The sequence below is a fragment of the Oryzias latipes genome, chromosome 24, assembly GCF_053564925.1.
Source record: "Oryzias latipes strain Hd-rR chromosome 24, Olatipes_Hd-rR_3.1".
Classification (NCBI taxonomy): domain Eukaryota; kingdom Metazoa; phylum Chordata; class Actinopteri; order Beloniformes; family Adrianichthyidae; genus Oryzias; species Oryzias latipes.
Window position 1 is genome coordinate 22,628,206 of NC_136260.1, and position 22,539 is coordinate 22,650,744.

At 39.8% G+C, this 22,539-nt stretch overlaps 2 protein-coding genes across 4 annotated transcripts in view; one reads left to right on the plus strand and one right to left on the minus strand.

Moving 5' to 3' along the window:
• Positions 1 to 783: 783 nt before the first annotated feature.
• fermt1 (FERM domain containing kindlin 1) lies at positions 784 to 13,145 on the minus strand. Of its 3 annotated transcripts, none has more exons than XM_011491428.4 (16): positions 13,006 to 13,145; positions 11,115 to 11,268; positions 9,006 to 9,103; positions 8,208 to 8,343; positions 7,995 to 8,135; positions 7,526 to 7,706; positions 7,347 to 7,449; positions 7,167 to 7,274; positions 5,497 to 5,628; positions 5,344 to 5,393; positions 4,759 to 4,883; positions 4,504 to 4,610; positions 4,154 to 4,378; positions 2,984 to 3,108; positions 1,405 to 1,546; positions 784 to 1,323 (listed from the first exon to the last, which is right to left on the minus strand). In XM_011491428.4, the coding sequence occupies exons 2-16, from the start codon at positions 11,263 to 11,265 to the stop codon at positions 1,150 to 1,152; spliced, it is 1,998 nt and encodes a 665-aa protein (XP_011489730.1). In that variant the 5' UTR covers positions 11,266 to 11,268; positions 13,006 to 13,145; the 3' UTR covers positions 784 to 1,149. The 3 variants fall into 3 exon arrangements, with proteins under 3 accessions (XP_011489730.1, XP_078799343.1, XP_020570345.1); XM_078943217.1 differs by having other exon boundaries at positions 12,869 to 13,048; XM_020714686.3 differs by lacking the exon at positions 13,006 to 13,145 and adding an exon at positions 12,693 to 12,809.
• The window catches only part of plcb1l (phospholipase C beta 1-like), a 192,232-nt gene continuing 182,671 nt past the window's right edge, over positions 12,979 to 22,539 (plus strand). The window contains exons 1-2 of the mRNA XM_078943207.1: positions 12,979 to 13,109; positions 14,971 to 15,095. The gene's annotated coding sequence lies outside the window, so the exon portion shown is untranslated. The remainder of the gene's footprint in view (positions 13,110 to 14,970; positions 15,096 to 22,539) is intronic.

Genomic DNA, 22,539 nt, shown 5'->3' on the forward strand with positions numbered 1-22,539 from the left:
TTACCCAGGCAACGTGTTTGGGATTGTTGTCATGCTTCAGCCATGTTTCATCTCCAATGCCCTGTGATGGAAGGAGGTTTTCACTCAAAACCTGACCAAACATGGCTCCATTCATTCTTTCCTTTACACGGATCAGTCGTCCTGGTCCCTTTGCTGAAAAACAGCCCCAAAGCATGATGCCTCCACCCCCATGCTTTACAGTAGTTATGGTGTTCTTTGGATGCTGCTCAGGATTCCTTCTTCTCCAAACACGATGAGTGGAATTTTGAAATTTTTATATAGTAAAAAAAAAAAACTTGAATTACTAAAGTTGGAATTATTTAGTTTTTATCTGTTATCCGTTGTTCCTTTTGGCTGCAATTACTGTTGTTTTGTCTTTTTAATTCACTGAATCTAAAGTCATGTTTAATATATATAAAATAAATAAATAAAAAGTAAAAACTTCCAGCAAACTGCCTACCTTTTAGTAAAGTATACTTGTAGTACACTTAAATAGACCAGTTTTTGCAAAGGGATCCTGCAGAAGTTCAATCCGGATATAATTATTTAGGCATCCAGGCCTATAGAAAAGTAAATAAAATTGGTTTGTAAATATTAAAACATCTTTTTTTTTTTAAATAAAAGAATAATGTTGGGAAAAAACGTTAGTTTGCAAATCAGGACACAAACTAAAACTGATTTTATTTGTTTAATCGATTGAGTGGTAAAACTGCTGTGACAGCCATTAGAGCTGAATAGTTTCGTAAATGTTTGGTGGAAAACGACAAAAACATAAAGACTGTATGGCTGTGGTATGTCAAAAATTATGTTTTATTTTTTCACACAAAAAAAACTGTCTCAAAATCAGAATTGTTAAAAAAAAGGTGAATAAAATAAACCTCATTTTCAATAAAACAATAAAAAAATGTGTTTATTTTATTGTTTTAGTATTTAAAAGGAAAACATTTATACACCGTACAGAAGTTGATCTCTCAGTTCTTTCAAGTTTTGAGAAACAAATATTACCTAAGTATTTACAAAAGCATATTTAAGGTCATTTAAAAACCATAACTACAGGAGAATCTGAGTTAAACAACAGTAATTTGCATTTATGGTTAAAGCTGGATCGTATAAAGAAAAAAACAATAAAGGGGGAAGTTCCTCTTTGGGTCATTCTTGGCCTCCCGTAAGTTTAACGAAGAGGTCTTCGTCTAGCGTTTCATTCTGGTCTTTGGATCGCGTGGAGAGGAAAATGTAGCCGCCGATGAACTCGTGGACCACCTTGCAGTCACAGCTCAGGCAGCAGAAGGCGATGCTCACGCTCTGGTCGAATTCTATCATCACCTGGAAAAAGGAAAGGCGCCACATCTTATAGGAACCCCCCGTCCTAAAGGGGCGCGGTTCATCTTGAGGAATCTTCCTCACCTGTCTCACTTCCCAGTTGACGTTCCACTGCTTCATGTTGGCAAACCTCCAGGTGGTGACGGGCAGGCCGGTGGACATGTCGATGCGGATCAGCCGGTTGTAAGAAATTCCCAGGATTTCGTCTTTCTTGCTCCCTTTGAATCTGAAATCAAACATTCCCATCCTAAAACTGAGCAGTGACATCATCATCTTCATCGATGAGAAGTTTCTAGGTATCCACACTGGTGGAAAACAGAGAGTACACGATGTTTTTCCTCGTTATAATTGAATAAATCTGCCGGTGGAACTAATAACATTTGTCTTGGTGAGGTTTCTTAGAATATTTTTTCAACTTCTGCTCCATAAAACAAAATTAAATCAAGAAATTCATTATAAATACGTATATATTTAGGTGTAGATATCACATTCAAACAAATCACTGGCAACAAAAATCCCAAAAATGTTTGAAAACAGAATATTAGAAAAGAGCAAGCAGGGAGATTAATCAGGACAAATATTATTATTAACATATTATTATAATTATGTTATTGTATATTTTTTCTTCTACTGTTTCCAGTTGTTCAGAGTGTAAAGGAAGATTAATGCTATTGTACTTAATGTGTTTGTCTAACTGGCATAAACTATAAACAATAATGCTTGCACTTGAACATTTTATTATCCCAAAAGAAGTTATACATCTTTAAAGTAGGTGTATTTGTCCCCCTTTTCTTAAAATACTGTATATCTTATTTTAGGAGCTACAACAATCCAACTATCCCTGACTATAATCATCCTAAAGTGATTCTGATTTATTTAAATCAAAGTAAACTTTATTCGTGGAGCAATTTTTCCACTGATGTAACTGAAGAGTTTCACTCAAAAACATTTTCCAATTTTAAAAAATTAAAAGCAAGACAACAACAACAAAAAAAAGAAAAATGATCAAACACATGCAATGCCCGCCCACAACCACATGCACAACATAAAAATGCATCAAATGATTCAGAAAACGATGTGAAATAGAAATCTGGCTTGATACTTAACACACTAATAAATAAATCTTAATAGACAGATATAAATCACAAAAATAGATAAATAAGATAATTTCAAATGAGTAAAATCTCAAAGTAACATAAAATAATTTAAAAATCAAATAAGTTCCTTAATTTAAGCTAAAAGTTAGATTAAAAAAACTCTTAAGGCGTCCTTTAAAATGATCAGTCTCTGCAGCCCTGAGGCATGCTGGGAGATTTTTCCCACAGGTGAGGTCCACAAAAACTGAAGGAAGCCTTGTTGTAAGTTTTAGTTCTAACTTTTAGAAGAACTAAAAAGCCAGAAGACCTCAGGGTTTGCGAGGGTTCAAATGTAAAATCATTCAAATATTTATAAAGCAATAAAAGAATCTTTAAATCCATCCTGAACTGCACCATTATAGTCTAATTCATTATAGTGTATTCGTCTTACAAATGATCTAAAATGTGTTGAATCAAACTTTCCATTTTCCCTAAAACCAAATAAATAATACGGTATTACATATAATAGGATATCTAAATGAGGAAGGAGATACTTGGAAGTATTTGGGGAGTTTTTTGCTGTGTACCTGACGATGTAGTACTTGATGCCAAACTCCGGAAGGGACTGCCAGGCTTTGATGAAGCGCATCTTGGCGTCCATTAGAGACAGGTGTGCTATGTTCTGGTGGGCTTCCAGGATGCGCGTCGTCAGCTTCATTAAAAAAAAAACGACACATTTGATCAAAACAAGGTCAACGGCACATGCTGGAGGACATGGAAGCTTCCTGTTAGGTTTAAACCAGTGGTGGGCCGTCAGGGCATTCAAGCCCTTCTCTGAAGGCCTAAAAAATAATATCTGATTCACATCTTAATCATTTTTTGTTCATGCATACTCATTAAATCATTCTAAATGGTCTGTCCATTCCCTTGAGTTGTGTTAAATATGGTTACGCTGCTTTTAACCAATCACATTTCAGCAGTCCTCTGTTGCCAGGCAGAGTCAGAGCTAAAGAGGTCGTCTCAATGAGTTCTGAAGGTCCTATAATGCAAAATCTAATGTCGTTCATTCATTTCCTTCATCCAATCAGATTCTGAGTTGGTGTCAGCAGGGCCTTCTAGCAGGCTTAGAGTCACAGTATTCAGAGCTTCTGATTGGACAGGAGTTTCAGGAAGTCACGTGCAGCCTCGTCCAGTTTGACACAGAGAACTTTTTGATAATAACAGACTGACTGTATGTATCCATGGAGGATTTAGCAGGAAAATCTCCCACTGATCTCCTCGACTTCCTTCATCAGTAAAATCTGAGTGAATCATGAAGCAGCCGTACAGATTTGTGTGTTTGGACTGACCGTCCCTGTGTCCACCGCGTCTGTCCAGCGGACATTTTCTGCTCTAAAGCGGATTCAAACCTACGCAGAAACACAACTGGACAGACTGGGCTCTCAGCACTGATGATGGAATCGAAAAGGACTTCTGGATGGAACTGAAGACCATAATCTAAATTTTTTGATAAATAACACAATACATAATATTCCATATTTATGTGGTTATTTTCTATGTTTTGTGCTGGCTGTAGTAGCAAAACGAGGTTTGTTTACCGTTTTGTTCTTCCGTTTATTTAGAGGCATTTATTGTGGCTCCAGGAATTTCAATCTGCAATGCAAAGCTGGTTTCTGCATCGTAAAACGGTTCACGAGGGATTCAGACGCAGCACTACTGAAAGCACTGCTGTGTCATGCACCGTGGTTACAACTAACCTGTTTAGTCTTCTGCTTCTTGGCGTAACGCGGGGAGACAAAACTCTCTGCGTTCATTTCCATGGCGTCAACGTCAGGAGTTGCATGACCGGGAGGCGGCGCTAGGCTCTTCATTTGCAGGAAGGAATGGATGTTCTTCACTTCGGATTTGTAGGAGCTGTAAGCCATGGTCTTGCCTTTGGAGGCAAGAATGCATGCAGCTTTCCACTTGGCGTACTGCATTTCCTGCACGGGATGGAAAAAACAAAAGAAGACGGGGTGCCATCTGAAACGCCATTCTCACTCAGCCAGAGAGGAATTTATCCGGGGGGGGTCTCCAAAGCCAGTGGGTGAGGAGGTGGGTGTCCTACATTGTCACAGCGAATGTAGACCTCATTCATTCCATCTGCCACCGGGATCAGAAGTTTAATGCCGAACTTCTTGTCGGTGACGTTGACGTCTGGGACCACCTCACAGCCTGTCGGCGCAAAATGCAATGAGAGCGGTTCTGCTGACTAAAACCTAACCAAACTCAAAGTTACATTTATTTATAGATAGAATTGAGTCACTACAGCAGAAAACAACCCATTTTCCATGGTTTGTGTTGATTGTTCGGCATGACTGACCTCTGAGGTGGAACTGCTCTATGGGTTCACCACTGGAGGCCTCCTTGTTCTTGTAGTAGGAGATATTGGTGTCCTTGAACACAAACCAGTACTCTTTGTATGGACGCAGTGTTAGCCATTTGGGCCTGAAAACAGTGCAAACTGTGCAACTCAGTGGCTCGATCCCTCTTTGTTCCATTTTGCATTTATGCCCCACAAACTTTAGTTTTTTTTGGTGAACCCAATGAATAAAAAGGCAAAGTACGTTTTGTTTAAACACCCACTCCGATGAAAAGGCAGCATTTGTGTGATTTTTCTAATGATAGAGGACATATATCAAGAAGATTCAGCTCAAAAATCGCATTTCTGAGTATTAGAGGTGAATTTTTAATTAACTCTGCAGAAACTATATCCTAGAAAACGACAGTTTAAAAAAAAAGATGGCTATAAACGGCATAATCAATATTAAAAGTCCACTGGGAACGCTTTGAAAAATGGATTAAAAGATGATCGGAGTGGGAATTTAAAGAGACCAAGAAGGTCTCCAGACCAGGAAAAGAGAGAGCTGCTTCCACAAAACGATAGATGCCGTAAAGGTGAGGCTACCTAAAGAGCCGGAGGGTATCCGCCAGCTGGGGAATGTCTGTAATGTCTTCCTGGAGGCAAGAAAAACAACCAAATCAACAACCAGTATGTTAGAAGCTGCTGTGAGAAGAAACCCTCATGGAGGCTCGGAGATGCTCTCAAAGGTTTGCTCACCAGGAATTTGTCGGTGTGCGATCCCTCCAGCGTCACCTCCAGGTTGGACAGAGCCGCCTCGACTTCATCCACTTCCGGTTCGTTGGCGTTGTCCCTCGGCTCACTGGACATGGTCAGTTTACAGATGTGGTACTGGAAAAGAGGAAATTGTACGTCACCTTCAAATAAACTTCCATTACATTATTTTATTTTAACGACACATTTGCTCCAAACATGAATGAGACTCGCTTTCAGATCGGCTTCTTTGCGATCCGTCCCAGTTTTTAAAAGCGTTGGAGGATGGAAACACCTGATTTCAGAGGAAATGATGTCGCTTTTCTTCTATTTGTGCTTTTTCACAGATTTTTGTTCACTCTTTACTCTTCTGCTGCTCTGGAACGTCACCTTTTACTTGGTCGTTTTGAAAATTAATTTATCGTTCTATTCATTTAATTGTTGACTTAATGAAATGTTTAAGGAACCTGGTTGTTTCAGGAAAGTTCCGTTGCTTGTGTCGCTGCCCAGAAAGATAGAAGTGTCCTCAAGCTTCCAAATAAGACCTCTAATGTAGGACGTAAACTTTTCCATCTAAACCTTTTTGTAATCAAAGGTTTGTTTAAGCAGTTTATTTACTTGGAACTGTGGAGTCTTACAGCCTTTTCTTCACCGAGTGTTTTAATGATGTGTTTTTCTGTCTGTTCCTGCTTTCCGGCGTCTCCAGTCAAGTCCCGACACGTCCTTCCTTTCATGGATTTAGACTCCAGCTCGCTCTCCCCCAAACCAAGGAAAACGCAGAGAAGACCATTTAACTTTTGGTGCCAGAAGTTCCTACGGCGTCTTTGGGAGGTATTTTGCCAATAACTTGATGTTTCTTTCATCAATGATCATTTCATTAAATATCATTCAAGGCGGTTTCTATTTATTTAAACAACTAAATGTACTTTTTTTTGGCAGAAATGTGGTGATTTCATGTTCTGTTGACTGTTGATTTCAATTCTTTTCAGTTAGAGATTGTCTGTGTTGTTCAAATTCCCTTCTTACATTTGATTCAGTTTTTTTGTGAAATTGGAATTTTGCATTTTTTTCATAAAAAAAAAAGAAAAAGAAAAAAGTTAATTCATTTTTTTTAAATCAAAGATATAATTTAAACATTTTTTGGGGACTATTTGCATAAAGGCAAATTTATTGATCAATGTAAAACAGTGTTGGTATTTATTTTAAAAATATACACAACTATGGACATAAACCCAAAAACAACAATAACTAAATGAGCTAATAAATGTAAATGTAAGTATAAATACATACCATCCTACGTTTGATTATGGGATGTAACACCCTTTGGTTTGTTAAGTGGTTTATAAGTTTTGTTTTCTAATTCTTGGTTTTGTTTGAACCACTAAACTTAAAATGAAAAGTAAAGAAAAAAACCTGATATTTTATAAAGTAATCCAAAAAATAGATACAGGAAATGTAGGTATAATAATGCAAAATAAAAAAGATTTAGTCTGTAAAAATTGCAGACTTTAAGTATATATTTATATTGTAAAGCCACACTGTAGCAGAAAAGTAAAATTATGATCTTCAAATGTTTTTACTAATCAAAAAGATTCCTAACCTGACAAGAGAATAATGAATGTTTTGGGTTGGACATTGTGGTGATGGAGGTTCTCTGTGTGATGTCACAGTTTCACCTGTAGTGAGGCAAACATCAGCATCTCCTCCTCCGTGCAGTCGATCTCCTCCAGCAGGATGGCCCACCGGGCCTGTTCGTACAGCTGGGTGATTCTGACGGCGTCGTACTGAAACACAAACACGGCTTTCAGCCCAGCGCTTAAACCTGGGAGATGATTGAGACGGAAGCAGCTCGTTACTTTGGGGTTAAGATCGAAGAAGACGTTGTACTTGAAGCGAAGCAGCAGCCGGTCGCTGCTTTGAACGTCTTGCTCCATGAGGGAACGGGACGAGTCCAGCCACCTGTCGACCCCGGCGACATTAAAAACACAGAGCTCGAAGGAGGATTGAGAAAAAACCTGAAGGTTTGACGCCCCACCCGGCGTTGTTGGTGGCTTTGTCCACAAGCGACAGCGGCTCGAACATCTTGGCCAGCTCAGCGGGCGGCAGGTTGGGCTGACACTTGGCCAGGGGGTTTTCCCCAAACCAGAGGCTGGTGGCGGACATGGGCATCCCGTTCTCGTCGTACGTCGCCGTCATGGTTTTACTGTACATCGGGCCTGGAGGGTCACAAAGTGAACCTTTCCTCAAGCCTGAACTTAAACACGATTTAAAGAAGAAAAAAACAAACACGTGCAGAAAAACTCCAGTTTTCCAAGCTAAACCGAATAATTTAAAAAGAAAAGAAAATCCAGATAAAAAAACTGAGTGTAAGTATCTTCTTCTTTTTAAAGAAACATTTTAAGAAAGGTCTTTATAAAGTTTTGTTTTTGATCTAAAATTTTTTGCAAGGAAAATTCAGAAATTGCTTTACATTCTCTTCATCATTCATGATAATTTAGCCGTACCTGTTCCTCCTGGTCCCCCGTTCGCCGAATCCCAAATGTCAAAGATGTCGTCCTGAGGAGAGTTTTTGTCTTTCTTCTTCTTTTTCTTGCTTGGATCATCTGGAGGCTTGAGCAAGGAGAGTTCTTCCGGTCTTCTGATGTCTGGAAATGACAGGAAGGGAGGTCAATCTTCCCGCTCCTCCTTTGAGGCGACTTGCTCAGAGTCAGACTCACTGAGCTGCCTGCAGATGTCGCTGACCGTCTTGAAGACCATGCTGGAGAAGCAGACGTTGATTTTGATGGTTTTCATGTTGGGCAGCTGCAGGAGAAGGGGTTTGTGCTGGGGGGTGTAGCGCAGGTCGGCATCAGCCTGTAGAGCCAAAAAAATACAAATAAAACGTTCATAAGAAGATCTTGAAATGCAAAAATCTGTACAGCTGATGGGTAAATGTAAATAAAGCTGCAAAATATCCCCAAGTTTGTGTCGAGTTTCTAGTTTTTTTTAAGCAATAAACTTATTTTAAGATATATTTCCAATTACCAGAGTAATAGACCTACATAGGAATGTCTATAGAATATTTTGAGATTACATTTTGTCAGAAATTTACTACTTATTTGAAAGAAATTTTAATCAAACATATACGGTGTATATTTTTTTTCCTTCTTTTTAGAAGTACAGATTTTCCAGTTGTGTTTTCATTTCTTGATCTTAAACAGTTTTAATTTTTTAATAGTAAAATTATAAAGTCTGCAATAAATACAGCAGTTTAGGCTCAGAAGAATCGGGTTAAGCCTATCTAGAGAATAAGGTGATGATAGAAAAGGTCTTCAACAGAATACCAGGACAGAAGAAAAGAACAGCCCATAACTTGTGTTTAATGTGCAAATATTGCTGCTGACGTTAACACAGATGCCAAAAGTAGAATCTTATTTTAAGACCTCAAAGAAAAAAGAAGTCTTAATATCTCAAACAGCGAAGCGTTACTTGAGTTTTTTCTGGGTTCATAAAAGTTTGCTTTGCAGGTACGTCACCTGAATTCCATATTTGTCCAAAGTCCAATGAGTCTTGAGCAGCCAGCATTTCCTCTGTTCCCACCACAAGGCGTGGTCGGACCAGTCCTGAGGAGCCTCTGCGGGAACACAGTAAACCCCTAAAAACTCCCAGCAACACTCATCTCATCATAATTATCAGTGTTGTGAATGACGTTAATGCCTAAACGCATACATTATATTGTAAAAAGGCTTCTCAGGCTGAAAATGATCGCCTGTTTTAAAAGTTAACAGTCAATAAATGCAAATAACTTTTAGCTGTTGCCCTTTGACATATAACAAGCCATTTGATTGGTCCATGGTTGCTATGGTGGGCAGGGAAAAGCCTTATAGTAAGACTGCAACAGAAAACTTTGGGTGTCCCGACATACCTGATCGTCATTGATAAGTAGATTAAAAAAAAACAAGTGGTTAATGATGTCAATGTAATAAATAGTCATTTTTGATAAAGCTTTATTTTATTTTGTGGGTGGACCACTATACCTTAATATGTTCAAATAAGCATTTCAGCCTAAATGAACCAAGTTTTATGAAATATTGGGATTGATCAGCTTATCAAAAAGTATTAAAAACCCATATAAGCAAACTATAGCTTACTACATTTAACAAAGCTCACCAAAAACAGTTTGACTCAGCAGTGAGGAGAACAACACTCTTCTGGGGTCTTTGATTTGAGAGAAATAAAAAATGTTGCAGTTTTATCTCAACTTATTTCAACAGAATTCAAACCGGAAAAAGCTGGAAGGACTTTATTTCCTTCCTTTTATATAATTCAGACAAAAACATTAGCAAATAATGCACCAAGTTTTCATATTTAAGACCACACCTTCCAGAAAATCTGACACAGATCCTCAAAATATGACCTAAAAATGAAGTATAACAGCATCATGGCTGCCTGGCATTCAACCCCCGAGCATTTCTGAAATATATTTGTGCCATTTAAAGCTGACAAGTCATAGCAGACTAATCTTTTTCCTTTAAAATCTTGTTTTTATACATTTGAGGTGATTGACCGAGTTTGAAGTCGTCGCTTTACACTTTTCCAAGTTTTTCTCTGAATCAGACGTTTTTTTCTCTTATGAGGAGCTAGGATGGAGAAATAAGGAAATCATTATTAAAATGAGTCCAAATCCTTTTGCTGCAAATTCTTGACAGTAATCCCCCCCTCCCCCAATTTCCATGTAGTTTTTGGTAAAAAGTGTTACTTAAAAATTCAATAAAAGTCTACGGTATGTATTAATTTGTAGACAAAAATGTAGATTTATGGTCTAAAATAAATGCTAGATTTAGATTTTAAGAGGATTTATAAGGACGGACCAACTTTTACTAAGATTATATTTTTTATTTTGGTCTAAAATGAGTGATTTCCACTTACATAAAAACAAAAAATACAAGCTATATGCTTAGAAAGAGTAAAAAATACTTATTATTGGGCTGTAAAACATTCCATGTGACATAATTCTAACATTTTATTTTAAACTTTCCAGATTTTAATCCTATTTTCTTGTTATGCAAAAATAGATCATTTTTACTACTTTCCAGTGATTTTCTTCTTTAAATTTTTGTTTTTCTTCAGGCAAAATTCCAAAATAGGAATATAACAAGAAATATTCACTTTCTATTATGTTATATACACAAACCTAAAATCTTTTTTACATAATCTTGAAGCATTTCTTATTTTTAACTTAAAGGAATTGGTTTTTTAGATGTCTGGACTCAAAGAGCTGGATTTTCTTTTATTTTGAAAGGCTGAATGCGAAAGCGTGAAGAAAAGTTCCCCTGAATCACATCGTTATTGCATCATCATGTGTAACAGGGCGTAAAATGTGTCAGCTGATGACACATTCCTGTCCAAACAGCTCCAGGACCAGCTCGCCGTGGTTACGGGGCGATTTCCTTTCAGCTTAAACTTTGTCCCTCGGGCTCCACACGCCAAAGCATTGTGAGGAAACAAAGTCAACAAAGGCGTGGCCTGAATGAGCAGGTGGAGGCCAGGTTTTTTTTTTTACCTTAAGGATAGTAAATCTCAACTTTCCATGCATCACATAAAAAACATTTTGAAAGTTTATTTTTTCTTGATGGAAAACTCACTGATTTTCTCCACCAGCTTCAGCATGAGGCCTCCGACATGCAAGTCTCCAGCCACCCGGAGTTTGAACTTCATGGACTCCACGCCCTCCTTCTCGTCCACTTGCACGCCCAGCTCCCACGAGGTTTCTCCATACTGTGCAGGTGTGATCATGGTCTGAGAGAGGCAGAGAGCACGGATCAGACCATCTGCTCTCACAATGCACAACAAATAAAAGCTCTTTTTGCTGGACAGGTTAGGAAACAGCCTGTGATTCAACACGTGTCACAGTCTGCAGGTGAAATCTTTCTCAACGCGCAGATTGACCGGGGAGCGGCTGCTTCCTGGAGTGGAACAGCTTTGCGTCTCGGTGCTGCAGTGTCTCTGCAGTCCACTGCAGAAGGCATGAAATGAGAAAAAAAGGGGCTGCAGATGCTCCTGATGCTGTGGTGCAGTGTTTATACACGCTGGGGGGGGGGGGTTAACACTGCCAACCATTTAAAACGTTCTTTTTAGATATTAAGACATTCTATCAGGTTTGAAGTTGGTATAAAAGAAAAAAAAAGAACATTTTTTCCTCTCATTAAGATCTGGAAAAAAGGAAATTGTTCTTAAAATGAGTCAAAAATCATTTTGCTCCAAAATCTTGACATAAAAAAAAGAAGAAGCTTGATTTAGGTACAAAAACCAAAAAGCATTTCAAAGTCATAAGAGGCAATGCAATTTTTGGTTCCATTTTAAGGAATTTATATTAAATCTGACCCTGCAAAAACGAAATATTAAGAAAATAAAACAAACACTTGTTAAAAAAAGTCTGGTTTTCCATAGCAAAGTAATCTTAGTTTCAGCAACTTATTTTTTTTTTTAAACCTAATGTATAAAAATTCTTAATAAGATTAGTTTTCTTACCCCATTGGTGGATTTATTTGATAATTTATTTTTCACATTGTAAATTTGCACGCTAAGAATAAGTGCTAGTTTTAGATTTGATGACATTTTTATTCAGATTTAAAGATTTCTTTCCCCCATTTTGTTCTACAATAAGTCGTTTTCATTTATTAAACTAGTTTTTTCTCACTTAAATAAAAATAAACTACAACTAAGTTCATAAAAACTCAAAAAAATTGCTTATAACTAACGGATAGAAATACTTGTTAGGAATTGTTTCTTTTTTAGTTTATTTTCGCTTTTGAATGCTTCTCATCTCTAGATTTAACATTTTATTATAATCAACATAATTGTATGACTTTGTAGTGTTTTCCTTCTTAAAAATTGTGTTATTTGAGGAGATGAAAGGCAGGTAAGATAAGCAGGAAAAAGGAGGAGGAGGAGGAACAGGGTTAGGAGCTGAGGAATGTGTGACGAGCAGGGACATGAATCTGGAGCTGGGGGGCACAGAAATCTCCACACACTGGCTCCAATGTCCATGAGCTCACCTAAATCTCAGGTAACTGTCTGTCACACCTGAGATTTAGAGAAGACCAGAGTGAGAATGGATCCGCTAGAATCACCAGATCCTGCAGGAATCTCTGGATATTTCCACCAACTTCCAGGCGTGTTTTTGAGCAGCTTCAGACTACAGGTTTTATAAAGGTGCATACCTGCTCAGGTGAGGTCTGATGACCTCACAGATAAATACAACAAAGTGTTGTTTCCAAACAATCATACTTTGATTTAAAAAAAAAAAGTTCCCCTAAAACACACAGAATGAGCCGAAAACGTCACACAACAACCAAAAGGAGGTTTTTCAGTTTTCAGAATAAACCTCTTTCCTCACTTCCTAATCTGGTCTGATCCAGATCTGCGACACCTGGGCGATCCAAACCACGTGACGTGGGCTTCGGACATTCTTTTTTAAACCAATAACGTGAAAAACGGCGGATTTCCCCGCTGAGGACATTAAACCCCTCTTACCTGAGCTCCCAGGTGTGTGCAGGTCAGTTTCCAGAGAGTGTGTAATGAAGATGAAAGGGAGCCGTTTCTCCTGTGGCGTAGCCACGCCCAGCCCACTCAGACAGGTAAGCGCGAGACGGTTGGAAGGTGGACTAATTAAAGCCGCTTTGGCTGCGCTGCTGTTTGTTTGTTTATCCTGCTTCAGGTTTCAAATCATTTCGTGACAAAAATTTTGGACTTTTAGTGAGTCAAACACATTTATGGTGGCTGTTCGTGTCTGTTGAGTCTCCAGACCTTAGTTTTGTTTTTCCGCTAAATTTAAAAGGTATGTTATTGTGAAAATACAAACTAAAACTACCTGTCCCGATTTTAATCTATGGATTATTTCTCGAGGCAAACGTACATTTTTTTTAATTAAAAAAAAAAATCATGAAAATGCTGTAAAGTAAAAATGTTGGTGCCTAAGAAACAATCGGATTTCTTGTGTGGAGTCTGCCCCCTGGTGGTTCCCAGTAGTACTGCCTTTCTTGTTGCCTTTTGGCTTGAACACGCAACAATCCTTGCATCAGTACACACAATTCTCCTCCTTTATGTTTTATTGCAAATATGATTTAGAAATCTGTTTTTATTATTTAGTTTTGATTGCTTAAATGGAGAATCCTCCTCGTAAACCTCTCCAAAGCACAGATGAACAGATCTGAGTCCAAATGTGACGTCGCTTTTAAAATGTGTTACCTGTCCCAGGTGGTCATCTAACTGCAGCTCCTTCAGATCTCTGCTGCTCGGGTTCTGACAAAAAGTAGAACCACATAAGTCCGGTTCCGAGGTCTGTCCTCTGGCTGCCTGTCTGCCAGAGGAGAGACTTTAAAGTTCTGTTTGAATAGTTTAACACAAAAATACACGATTCTGAACCAATATGTACCAGCCAGCCCTCCCCGGTCATCTGTATGGTCTTTTGTCAGTTCCAAACATGGAGAAGCAGCGTTCAGCCTCTATGCTCCACAGATCTGGACTTCCAGAAAGCCTTAGATCAGCTAAAACAGTTCATTTCAAACCATGGTCTCAGCTGCTTTTTGTTAGTTTTTATTCAAAAGTTCACATCCCGTCACTCTAAGCTGACTTTTAGTTTATTTTAACTTGACTTAAGTCTTTATTTTAATGACTACTTTTTGTGGCTTTAAAAAAAAGTTTTTTTTTTTAAATATTTCCAAGTTTTTCTGTGTGATTAAAACAAAAAAAACTTTTTCTTTATTCTTGTTTTTGTAGTCTTTATGGAGCTTTTGATGTTGAGGTTTTTCAATAATAAAATCTCTATATACTTAAATACTCTTTGTTTTTTTGGATGTTATTTAGTTTATGTATTTTTTTTTATAAAAAAGCAGTTTTTGATGAGAAAGGCAGTCGAATCACAAATATAACCCATTGCATTCCTCAACATTTGACTGTTTTGATGTTGAAACATCTCAAATTTAGACGTGGATCAAATGTTTTCCCCTTTTCATCCACCTGGTGGCGCCATGGAGCTGTTGTAGCACTGAGAGAAAAATAAGTTTGTGTTAAACTGAAGATCCTTAAATAAAATCAGTATTTTTTTTAAATCACACATCTAACCTTATAGGTGTTGTTGTTGAAGATTTAACATAAATTATGCAGACGCAGTAACTTAAATCACAAGTCGTACGTTATTTGCTACGAAGACAAATCCTTTTTTTTTTTTTTTGGACTGTTCCATTCAGGAATGTCTTGGACTTATATATGGTCCCACATTGCAGGAAAGGCCTACAGGAGTCCACAATGTGCTGCTTTTTACCCTTCAGAACTTTTCAAGATTTAACTTTTCTGTCCTGACCCCTCCAAGGCTCAAACCTGCCCCATCAGAGCCTCGCTTGCTTACCTGTCACTGAAATAGATGCGTATAATAATCACAAATGACGTTGTTGCTCTGGAAAATGGACCCTTTTTTTCCATTCTTTTTTTTCATGCCAGCTTTGATTGGAGTCGGCCATCTCTTAAACCGGTACTAATTCAAGGAGGCCTAAGCTGAGACGGTCCAGTTCAAGGACACTCCTGACCATTTGGGCCACGCCCTGCAGAACAGCAGCAGCAAACATGTGAGTATGCTGAAGCTATCTGTTCCATCGGGGCGTTCGGCGCTGGCAAACAGGGCGGTCCTGAGAGCTGCTGGAAGAGAGGAAATGTAGATCCAATTAGAAAAACAAACAACAAAAACCCAGAACCTCATAAACTGTGACGCTGCTACAATAGCGCACGGAAAATAACCAACATTTGGGCCTGTCTGACCCGCACAGGAAGTCCTCGTGACTCCCGGATTCCAAAAGCTTCTTGGTACAAACAGTTTCTTTTTGCCTTTAAGAAAAACGTCAGAATTTTGGTGTCGGAGACGATAAATGAACAGCCCAGGCGGACTGTTCTGAGCCCGCTTGGAAACGGCTGGAAAAAAAAACAAACAAAAAAAACATCTGTTGAAGGCTTCCTCGGCCCTCTGCTTTTATGGAAAGGGGAACCTCGCCGTGACCTGGCTACACGCTTACCCAATTAGCAGCCTCGCCGACGGATCAAATGAAAGTGAAAACATTCGCTGCCGTGGCGAAGGACGCATCACAAAGCTCCATTCATGCTGCCGAGCGCTAAGCTTTTGGGTGAGGTGGAGGTGAGGTTTGGACTTTTCGCCGCGTTGTGTGTTAGGTGAGAAGGAGAGAAGAACACGGCAAGGAGCTCGCTTGGCTGAAGCCCACCTCAGGCCCTTTGGCACCTTTAGGCCTCATTCGTGACTCAATGCGGACTTGGATGTGCCTGCCCCTGTAAAGACTTGGTCCCAACTGTCCTTAAGAGTGGATGCGGGCTGTCTGCATGTGAAAAACGGGCTAATATTACGGGACATGCAGATTGTAGAGCAAAAGTGTTTGTGTACGTTTTATACTGCAGGCGACAGCTTAAAGGGAACGCTTTTGAGGGTGAAGTAGGTGAATTGCAGGTGTGTCATTAAGATTTTTCCTTCTTTTAACCTTCCCAAATCCCGCCCACTGCACAAGGAGCCCGTTAGTGCTGATCTCATTAAAAATAGGCGTTCCTTGCTGCAGCCTGACCGTCAGAAATGAGGAATTTAGACAATCAGATTGTGTGGACATCCTACTTGCGTATTGGTATGCCATACTCACATGTGCGGCATCAGGGCGGCGTACGACAGCATCACCTGAGTGTCATAAATGCTACTTCCATTATCCTTCCAACACTTCCCGATACGACACCATTTTCATCCATTCAGCCGCTCATCTCTGCTTGCATCACTTTGGATGTTACAGTCTCTAAAAGACCAGAACTGGTTTAGTCCTGGAGGGTCAGAAACCAGCTCAGAGCTCTTGGGTTCACGGCTACACTCCTTAAAGTCCTCCTCCGATCATCTTTAGTCAAAGCGTTCCCAGTGGTCTTTTAATTATGATGCAGTTTTTAGCCAAAATCAGCCAGTTGTGGTTTTCTAGGACATCGTTTCTGCAGAGCGGCATTATTTCTTTAGAAATTTGCCTCTGAACTGTGGGCGGGACCGTTGGTGTGGAGCAACCCCGCCCCCCTTTTCCCCCCCTATTGTCAAAAAGCAGGGACCTTGCGGCCTGCCCAGGGTATTTTCTACGGCTCAAATGATCCATTTTTTTATAAAACAGTGTTTTTTGTCTGTTTCTGATTAATTTGATTAAAAATGCTACAGGAACAATATAAAAACACTTTTTTTGTTGTTTTTTATGTTCTGGGACATGTTTAAAGTCAGATTTTGCATCTTTTTTTTAAATCATTTCTAAACCATTTTTTGGAGAGAAAAAATCTATAATTCTAACTCCACAGACCTCCGCAGCTATAATGAAATTCAATAATAGGTCATAAAGCTTTAGAAAGTTTTGATCTGCAGCTGAAAAGGTCAACTTAATTTTATTTAGTGGCTCATTAACAGTCAAAATAACCTACCAGCTGTTTGTGTTTAGTATAAATCTTTATATAAAAGCTAAAGTTGAAAGAATAAAAGTTTTTTATATTCTTCATCGGAATCTATCCGTTCACCTTTTGTTGCATCGAAACGTCTGATAGAAATAAAGGTTTGGATGGTCAGGAAGCCCTAAATATAGGTTGTGGGTGCAGTGTGACCCTCTCACCTAGAGGAGACACTGTTTCAGTGTGCGGTTTGGAACAGGATATCATGTGTTTAAATATTTTGCTTCTTTCTGAAAACTGGCTACTGTAAAACAACTTTCATGACAGACTATGGCTTCTCCTATCGCTGGCAGACTTTCATCCCTTTTTCTCCCCAAAGCATGAAATGTTTTAGTGCTCATGACTGCACGAGTAGATGAGGATCATTTAGCTCAAAGAGGCAGCTTGTCCAAAAACCCAACAAAGCACAGACAGATGACATTTGCAGAAGAAGACCTCCATCTGTGGCTCTGTCCCTTTCAGCAGGTGTGCATTAAAGGTTAAAAAAAGGTGACGTTTCTGCTCCTATGTGTGACATTTAAACTGGTGTATCATGCAGATGTGCAAACAGAGACCAATGCCTCCTTCTTTTACTGCGCGTAATGTATGCAAAAGGTTTTTGGAGATAAGAGCGGCCCCTCTGATGCCTTTAGGTCGCGTCATCGGTGACATGGAAGGAAGCAGCGGTGACCCTGAGAAGTTTGCATGACCGCTCTTACAGGTATGGCGGAAGGGGGAAAGCGGGGGTGCCTCTCTTTTCTTTTTTTTCTTTTTTTTTCCCCCCTCACCACATCAATTTGCCGTACGGTTGTGAATGGGTGCCATTTTGGAGCATGCAAATATATGGATAGCCTCTGCTTGTATCAGCTAAAGCAGCTCTCTGTTGTTTTTGGCCAGACCTTAAAGGCCCGAGGGGGGGAAAGCCATACTCAGAGCTAGAAAAGGTTGCATAAACTCCTGCAGGATTACTTTACCGACACTTTCCATGACTGCGATCCCGTGAATAGATTCTTTGTGGGGCGGTTCTCTGCCTGCAGAAAGCAAATCCTGTCAGGATCCAGTTAATTAGCACCTAGTTTTCTGTTTGAAGTTGGTTATTTATCAGGTGTCTAAAGGGAATCCCCACATGAAAATACACATCTGTGTGCATGCTTGTTTATTTATTTTTTTATTTGGCAGAAATGGAGAACATATTTAGCACATCCTTTCACCCAATATCTTCCAGAAGTTTCCAGAGCATAAAACCTTTCCGTGGTGCAATAAGTGGTATAGCAAGTGAACAGGAGGCAGATTGAAGTGCTGAAAGTTTATGAAGAAAACTTCTACATTTTCTGTTTAGTCCTATTTTTTTTTTTGTCTAAACCGGGCAAACTGATTTAGACAAAGACTGTTGTAACAAAAACCTTTATAATCCAAGTTATTCCAATGTCTTCCAGTCCCTGTTTCACTTTTCTTTTCTTTTCTTTTGTGTTCTGTTTTTCTCTTTGGAAGGCGTCCTTTTGTTTCTGGTCGGACAAAAGTGCCGCGTTGAGCAAAACCTCCACGCCACTTTTATGGCCTGTGTGGGCTGTCCTATTTGTACATGCTTATAGCAATTTAGACCAGCAGCTGTGTTATGGCTGTCCTATGTTGGCCTTTTTATGCCAAAAATATGCTAAAGTAAACCTCAGAAAACGGCTTATTTACTGTTCATTTACTGAGTGTGAAAAGGGAAACGGAAAATAAAAAAACGGGATGAAATTGGGAGACTGGATGGGCATAAAAAAAGAAAAACGAAGTGGATGAAGTGGAGAAAACATTTACACCTGTTGACCTGTTCAGAGGTAAAATGCTGAATATTTGTACCGGTTGGATCATCAAACCAGTCAAGGATTTGAGTAAATTCTCTTGTAAAAAGTTCCAACTTTGACCTAATATATCATGACTTTTTAAATTTTTAGTCCAAATCAAAAATTCTGTGTCGTTTTCCAGGACATAGTTTCTGCAAAGCAGCAGTAGTATGTATATTCACTCTGTCCTGCTAGCTTACAGCCCATCACACACCAGACCGTAACATTAGTGGTGTAACGATAATGTCGAACAAGATTGGAGATATCCAGTCGTGCATTTTGGAGCTCAGACGAGGAAAGTTAATGCATCAGATCGGAGCGGAACAAGGAGCTTGTGGTGGATTTTCGAAAATTGTTTCCTGACTGCATTTTTTTTTCATCTGATTCACGATTTGAAATAAAGACGTACTTAAAAAGAAATGCAGTTTTTAGTTTAATTTTCTTTATGTATTTCCTCGATGTTAAAACACCATTTTCCTCGAGGTGGGTCTTTAACAGGATCCGTTCTGTTGCAAAAACCTAAAATGGTTTAAGAATCTACAAAAGGCTAAAAGATGATCCTGTTTGATCATTGATAACATTCCAACAGAACCCTTTGAGAGTCCGTTTGACGACCATGATGTCAGATAAAGTTGACTTTTTCTTGCAACCTGTTGGGAAAAGTGTTAAATATTTATTTTGAGACTGTGAGAGGAATAAGGAAGAGTCCACGTTTGGAATTGAGTTCTTAAGCTAATCATCCATGATTATAGCCCTGGAAGCCAAAATACACTCCATGTGAAAGAGGTTGTTTTCATCTGCATGCAGCGACAGCGGCTGGCTGACGGTGTTGCCTCGTCTCCCGGGGGCTTCTCCCGCTCCTTCTGTTTGACTGGTCTGCACCGAGCCCTCCGGGGAACCGTCCTGGGAAAACCTGGACAACATTTTGCAGCTGGCGGCTTAGTGGTGTCATTATGCCGAACAACAGCATGTCTTGTTTTCGCAAGTTGTTTGTGGCGCTTCTTTTTCCAATCCTGTGGAAAGGCTAAGGACGGCCAACGGGCGATGCCAAACAAACCTGCTCCAGCTCACCTGTGCCGGGAGTGTGGAACCGAGCGACCCAGATCTGGATGGAAACCATTGCAAATATTTCCCAGCAAGGAACATTTAACAGGGCCTCTCAGCAGGGAGTTTGACTGTAAACGACTTTGACTCCTTCCAGTTTGTGTCATCTGTTCCAAAGATGTAGTAAACAGTTGCAACGCCACCAAACTCGCTGCTCAGCGCCTTGTAAGGCGTGGAGCTGGTCGTCAAAAACTATCATTTGTCTGTTTCATATCTGCCTAATGATGCAGCAGAACTAGGAATGAAAATGTTGGAACATTTAGAAAATGTGGTGGTGTTGTTGTTGAGCGGAGTCGACCTGTTTATTGCCTTTCCTGTGCAGCCCTGGTGGCAACGCACCCCCCCCCCCCCCCCCCCCCGCACTACAGCTTAGTTTAGAAGCACAAGCCAAGGAGCAAATATTTTGCCACAGAAATTGAATTATACTGGCGCAGAAAGTCCAGAAATAAAAAACAGCAACCTTGGGAACAATTATGCAAAGTGAGACACGGTTAAACCAAGTGCTACTGGTTTTCCGTTCCATTCAACAGGGAAAAAAATGTTATGGCAGAGTTATCCACTCTAATAAATATGGTTAAACATTTATCCATGCCGTTGCAGCTCGTTTCTACTGTGTTGTATGGCGTCTTTGTGTTACACGCAGCTGTAAAAGTGAACATATCTTCTGGGGAGTTAATTCATGTGAATCCAAAGTTGTGGTAACTTGATGATCTATTTCAACCACAAATGAAGCAACATAGCAGATAAGACTAATACACTTTCCTTCTGTTTCCTCAGGTTTTTGGAATCTAATTAAAACAATTTAGAATAAACACAAATTATTCTAGCGAAAAAGATGTAAAAATCATGAATTGTATGTTTGTTTTTTGTTTTTTTGGACAAATAAGCATTCTTAGAGGCTGGATACTCTCAGATCGTCTGGAGAGCTTTACAACCCCCCCCTCAAACATCAGCCTTATGGAAAATTCAGGTTTGCCAATCAATATAACATTAATATGTATGAACTGCTGGGAAAGAAACAACAGTAAATTCAAGCCAAAAAGCAGTTGCTGCACACATTCCAGTTTGTAAAATCATCTAAGACTGATGCTGGAATACTACAGGCCTGAAATCAATGGTAACATTGTTGTTTATTACTAATACTTCCCTACTTTTTGTCTATTTTGATGGTCTTGCCTCCTAAAGGCCATTGAAGCCCCACCTGCAGAACAATGAAGGTAAATGCCCTGTATTGATCTGACTGGCACAAACACTGAGATGGTAAGCCAACTGCCTTCCACGATACAAACTTTTAAGCCAGCTTTGTTTGCTCACAGCTGAGGGCTCGGAAGAAAAGCAGGACTGGTATAGAAAAAAGGCCAGCTTGGACAATTTTCACACAAAGAGAGCACTGTTGGCTAATAGTGAACAGCCTGTTTCTGGAGGGTTTGCACTGTTCCTGGGGCTCATTTCATGGAACAGTTAGCAAGGCCAAAGGCAACCTGTGGACCGGAGTGATAGTTGTGGCCTTTAGAGCCAAATCCGGGGTCTGGCCCTCCTGCTCCAGCTTTTTTTCCTGACACCAGGTGCTGAAGCTTCTGCAACGCAGGGCTGAGGAGTTTGGGGCTGCAAGTGCTTGCAAATAAAGACTGCGTGAATTGACTTGGTGGAGTCATTGAGCGGCTGTGTTGGTACAATTACTCTGTTGACCATAAGCATGGATTTTAGCCGTTCAGAAAGCAGTCATTCCAGTGGATGCTTGTCTTTTTCATCATGGTTTTTATTGATTTCTCAGATCCTGTAAGCTACAGGTGGATACGTGCTGTCTGTGGGCAGCAATAAGTCAAACCTGGACGGGTCACACTGGTATTTTAAGATCGTAAACCCTTCCGTGAACCTGTACAGGTAGCACATTTTTTGCTACGGGCATCCTCTGGACCACGGGTCGTAGAGAACACTTGAACAACACTTGAGGCTGATGCAACTTTGTACGGACTTTTCTTTTTTTTTTTCTATCCTGCGCACTGTGCATAAAGCCTGTTAGTGCTGTTCACGTGATAAGTGAGGCACATTCAGTCGACCACTTCCAATGAAAAGTCTCTGTAAATGCGCATTTCGGCCTTCTGCGATCAAAACTTGCGCGTTTACGCAAAATCTTACGACCAATTTTGGTCTCTATGAACAAAATGCACGGCCACTGGACGCGCTTTAAACCAGATCGAACTTTTACCACTGTTTGAAAATTGATCACGATGGAGAAACCAACAATTTCGGATTGTGCCCGGCTGGAATTCCACATTTATTGGAATAGAGGTGTAGACCAGATGTTCACCAGGTTTGCACTGCTTTAACATTTCGCACTTAGCCTCTGCTAACTGCCAGTGGCGGTCATTAGCTTAGTGTAGTCTGTGTGGTCATCCCACAAGAGCTTGCGTATCACGTGCACACCTGTGCGTTCAGCATTTCTGCCTGGCCAGTACTCGCACCTTACTAACAACTAGAGTGTGATGCAAGGGCACTGTACGACAGTATCACCCATACGTCATAAGTGTGTGTAACTTTCATTATCCTTACAAATACTTAACAATACACTTGCAACACATACAACAATGGTACGTTCCATTTTAACGGCTTCCCTCGAAGTGGTCGTACGAACCTCAAG

What these genes read in the sequence shown, in the direction of transcription:
- fermt1 (XM_011491428.4), bottom strand. Translation starts at nt 11,265, where the DNA reads ATGATCACACCTGCACAGTATGGAGAAACCTCGTGGGAGCTGGGCGTG. An exon ending in GAAGCTGGTGGAGAAAATCA is followed by an intron (nt 9,104 to 11,114) that starts GTGAGTTTTCCA and finishes GTGTTCCCGCAG; the next exon opens with AGGCTCCTCAGGACTGGTCC. An exon ending in AGAGCAGTTCCACCTCAGAG is followed by an intron (nt 4,611 to 4,758) that starts GTCAGTCATGCC and finishes TTGCGCCGACAG; the next exon opens with GCTGTGAGGTGGTCCCAGAC.